The 4,841-nt window shown below is 50.3% G+C and overlaps 1 protein-coding gene across 1 annotated transcript; it reads left to right on the top strand.

The window, feature by feature from the left end:
* Positions 1-4: 4 nt before the first annotated feature.
* On the top strand, positions 5-838 carry LOC103803384 (cbp/p300-interacting transactivator 3; the record flags this gene model as incomplete). The annotated part of the gene is made up of 1 exon (XM_009075932.1): positions 5-838. A coding segment is annotated over one exon (270 nt), but the record flags the coding sequence as incomplete, so codon positions are not given.
* Between the last annotated feature and the right edge of the window lie 4,003 nt (positions 839-4,841).

Here is a 4,841-nt window from a genome sequence, read left to right as displayed (position 1 = left end):
GCTGGGCATGAGCAACGGGCCCGCGGGGGCTGGGGCCCAGCAGTACCGAGTGGGGCCGGGCCAGCACCCGGGCGTGCAGCACCTGCCCTCCCCGGCGCTGACCTTGAACGTTATGGACACTGAGCTCATAGATGAAGAGGTCTTGACATCCCTTGTCCTGGAACTGGGCTTGGACCGGATTCAGGAGCTGCCAGAGTTATTCTTGGGACAGAACGAGTTCGACTTCATTTCAGACTTTGTTAGCAAACAGCAACCCAGTGCCATCAGCTGTTGAGGGGCTTTGAGCTCCTCCTTGTGTCTCGGTGGTTTCGAGTTTGTTTTTAACTTCCTTCTCCACCTTGCCATCCTCCTCCCTTCCCTTGCCTTGCCCTGTCCTGGATTCTTGACCTCCCCAAGGGGACAGTCGTCGCACACTGGCTTGCAATGGATTGCTTTTATCTTCTGTGTGGTTTTTCCGTGTGGGAGTTCCCGGAGAGGAGGTGTGTACCCCAAACAGAGAGCAGATCAAGAGCTCCTGCCGTAGAACTGCCTTGAAATGGCATTAACAGGATTTCTGGCTTAAGTAGATAGAATGGACTTAGGACTTTTCACAACCCAGCTCGGAGCACGGGCAGCTGGCAGCCCTGCCGGGAGCTGGATTTGCTCGAGGATTCCATCGTGCCAGCGGAGTCGAAGGATCCCCTGAGAGAGGATTGTCTCCCTGGTGCATGGTTTGAACCAGTTTCCCCTTGCAGACATGGGTGGGGTTAGATATTTGTTGGGAAGTTTTACTGTGACAGTAACTTAGGTCTTCAGTGGTGTCTGTTCGGCTCGGGAAGGGGCACTTCCCCTCAGCAGGCTTTTTCCTAACTCAGCAAAATAAAGTTTGCCTTGGGGAAGGGTGTGAGTATGTGCCTAAATGTTCATCTCCGTGGAACTTCGGATCTCCGACCTGTACAGCTAATCAACTGTAAAATTTACCGAGTGTCTGAGGTTGACTCAGGTGTGAGGCTTAAAGCTGCAGTCTGGCTCCACTTTTTTCCACCTCTGAAACCAAATAAAGACCATGTAACTGTATATTCCAGTTCCAATCTTATTTATTTTCCTATGATTATTTATTTGCGAGGGCTCCTTTTGTTATTTGGCTTTGGGACTGCTGGGAAAGGTGCCTGGAGAGTACTGCAGCTTTAAGATGTTGGCTTTGGGGAAAGCAAGCCTGGGATAGTTTTCAAGATGAAATAGTCACTTCGAGCCGAGATGGCTATGCTGGACGCACAGGACTGTAAACCCAACACCTTTCGGAATGTGATAAAGATGACTCGATTTCCAGATTGCCAGTTCCCGTGCTCGGAGGAGGCGAAAGGCAGACAGCGCTGGGTTCTCGCGGCTGTGCTGCTCCTGCCCCCTGGTGCAGCCGCTGGGGCTGCCAATAAAGGCTGAAATCTCCTGTCTGCGTTCGTTCAGTGCCAGCTCCGGCCAGAGCCCTGTAGGGCACGGCAGGAGTGTTGTCTTTGCCCGGTGGGCTGTGGGTCTGGTCACTCGTGTCCCCTCCTGACACACGAGGTGGAAGGATTGTGTTTCTAGTTTAATGCCTGGACCAAGTCAGTCCATGCAGCGTGGCTGTGAGGATGAGGTGCTCCTTCTCTGTACTGAGGGCAAATTCAGGATGTGGATGGTGTTGCAGGGTGGCTGCTGTGCCTGCTGACCTGGGCATAGAATGGGTTGGGTTGGGAAGGACTTTGAAAATCAACTAGAGTTACTTGAATCAGTGGATGGTGACTCCTTACACTTCTGGACCGAGTGCAGCTCTGCCAACAGCTCTGCTGCAGTTTTCCACACCACAAAGGCTCTGAATATCAAGACAGCCCTTGCTCTCCTACATTTCCAGAACTTTGGTTTTTCTTTTTGAAAGGTTTCCAGCCGGTCCCTTTGCAGAATTCAGGAATATAGCCATATGTACCTTTCCTGCCCTGTAGCAATGGAGCTGTGGGTGCTGGTGTGGAAGTGTCTGAATCACTTTGCCCACACTTTGGATTGCCTGTGGCATCCCCTGGCCTTGTTCCTTGCACAATTCAAGAACAGTTGTTAAAGCCTCGTCCTTTTGGTGGTTATGCCTGTTCACTCTGGAGAGCTGGTAAAAAAGTAGCTCTCAGGGCTCTTGATGCAGGTGGGAGAGCCCTGACAGTTCTGCATGGGCTGGTGGAGACCTGGAAGAGCTTTGTTATCTCTGTGCAGCTGCAGGTTGTAGGTAAGCAGTGAGGAGTTGGAAACCTCAAAGTAGCTGAACCCCAAACTAAACAAGCATGTTCTAGGCTGTGAGTTGTGGCTGTGGACGGTGCAGGCTGTGTCACACATTCCACTGTGGTGTACACTGTCCCAGCTGCAGGTAGAGAGCTGTGTCCAGCTCACAGATGAGGATTGTTAACTTTAGCAAGTTCTGCAGAGGTTTCCCAAGAACAGGTTTCTGTGTAAGAAGCGCTTGGCAGTTGATGGGCAGAGGAATGTGTCTGTATGTCCTCTAGGAAGGGCTGTGCAGTACACTGGGAAAGGTGCTGCTGATTTAAGTTGGAGTGGGGGGACTGATGCTACCAGAGATGTGGAGTGATTTGGGGGGGTCACACTCTGGATTTTCCTGGGAATCTGTCCCAGCAGGCTCAGGTGAGATTGTTTCAATGTTCCTCAGGTATGTCACCTCTTCATTTCCCCAAGGACACTGTTAGTAGTGGTCAGTCTGTGATTTCCTGCACAAGTGAGGCCAAAACCACTTCTGGTTTCTGCAAGAGTCCTGTTGTTCCTGGCTGGGTTGGACTGGACAAGTGCTGTGATTACCTTCTTTCTAGTGCCTTCTTGGTTTAGGTGCAGTTTGCCCCCCCATTCGTGCTCCTGGCTCTGTGTGCCTTACACCAGGCACACAGGACCTGCTGCAGCAGCACAAGCTGCAGCTTGCACAGCTCAGTTCTCCTCTCCCCTTGGCTGTAGGGTGCATCCTGCCTGCCCAGAGCCCCTGGCAGGGTGGCTGGCACCACACTGTGAGCAGAGATGCCAGGTGGCACATGGATGACCACAGGTCTACGGGCAAGTTTCTCAAAGATCGCCGTGAATATAACAGGGGTTGAGCTCTGCTTTTCACACCCAGCTGATGCTGACCTCTCCATCCTGCACCAGGGTGACACCCCAAAGCTCTGGCAGGGGCTGACAGCACTGCACACCACTGCTGGGTGACAGTGCCTGTTGGTATGGGAGTTTGAGGGCATAAGTGAACTCCTCACGTGGAGGGTTTATGTCTACAGACATAAATGATGAAGTTTGCTGGTAGTGCTTGGTGATGCAGAGCAGCAGAGGTGAAAGTGGTGCAGAGCTGGTGAAGGATCTGCTGGCAGTGAGTGCCTGGGCAGTGGCTGCTAAGTAAGGAATGATGTGTGGAGGGGTGATCTTTCTTGACTTCACACACAGGGTTGGGCTCTAAACTAGCTACAGCCACTCAGCAAAGATCTCAGTGTTACAATGAGTGTTCCTAGGCAAAAGCCCAGTTTGCTGTGCAGGAGGAGCCAGGCAAGCAAAGGGAAGGTTAGAAATCATTAGAAGGGGAATGGAAAGTAAAATCAAATCAAACAGTTAATGGTCCTACATCACACAATTCAGCTGCACCCTATGCTGAGCAACTCTCCACAGTTCTGGTCTGTTCATGAGAAAATGACAACATAAAACTAGAGAAACTGGAGAGAAAGAGGAAACTACTGAGGCAGAGTAATGGTTCTCAAAAGAAGCCACAGAATAGCCTGGGACTCAGACAGGAGAAGCTGGTAACAGAGGGTTAGATTTATGACAGAAGTGAAAGGGGAAGGTGACAGGGAATTGTTTTCCCCAGGTGTGATGGGAAATATCTTGTGACCTCTGGAAATTTTGTTGTCAGGGCCAGAGTGAAACCTGAGTGCACAGAGGTGTCTCTGCAATGCAATGCATAGCTCAGTGAAGCTTTCTGACACCGTGGGAGGTGCGTGGACACTTGAGGGTGCTGACCAAAAAAGCACTGGTCTGTGGCTGAAAGGTCTCCCAAATCAAAGGTTCCCGACTCAAAAACAGGATCTTTCTTTTTAATGCATAAGCACATTTTATTTCAGCAGTATCTTGTGCCAGTGAATCCACAAGGGAGTAATCAACCTCTTCATAAGAAGCTTAAGCTCTGTGAGCTCTGTAAGTCACCCCTTCACTCTGTTGGGTGTCCCCTAACTCCCAGTCATTTCTTGGTCATCTTCTCCACATCAGTAAAGATTTTAGAGCTCCTGAGATGTTTCCTCCTGAGTCTCTCCCCATTCAAGAATCACTTTGTCATGTAGCTTGTTGTGATCACCTTTTTCTGTCCTGTCTCTAACTTTATAGGATGGGGCAGGGAACAGAACTGGTTTAAGCTGTAGATGTGTAATAGGTTTCTTCAATGCTATAATTAAGTCTGGTTGTTTTGTATTTCAAACATCCATCACAGAACCACAGAAAGGTGTAGACTGGAAGGGACCTTTGGAGGTCACTCAGTCCTATCCTCTGCTCCAAGCAGGATTGCATTCAGAGGCAGGACAGGCTGCCCATGGCCTGGGGCAGGCACATTTTGCAAACCTTAGAGAATGGGGTTTCTCTGGACCCTTGTTTCAGTGCTGCACTGCTCTTATGTCTTTCCTAATTCCTCCCAGGTATCTCTCCTAAGGGATAATGCTGCACTTGTAACCACATTTGCATGTACTGGCAGGATTATCTCTCAGTCTTGGTCTAGGAGATGGTGTATGGCCACCTCTGCAACAAAAATACAAGTGCAAGTGTTACCCAAATACCTAGTTGCTGAAGACTGCACCCCAGTGCCATCCCTTGGT

The sequence above is a fragment of the Acanthisitta chloris genome, unplaced genomic scaffold, assembly GCF_000695815.1.
Source record: "Acanthisitta chloris isolate BGI_N310 unplaced genomic scaffold, ASM69581v1 scaffold31385, whole genome shotgun sequence".
Taxonomy (NCBI): domain Eukaryota; kingdom Metazoa; phylum Chordata; class Aves; order Passeriformes; family Acanthisittidae; genus Acanthisitta; species Acanthisitta chloris.
The sequence above is the reverse complement of the archived record's forward strand: the minus strand, read 5'-3'. Positions and strand labels throughout refer to the sequence as shown.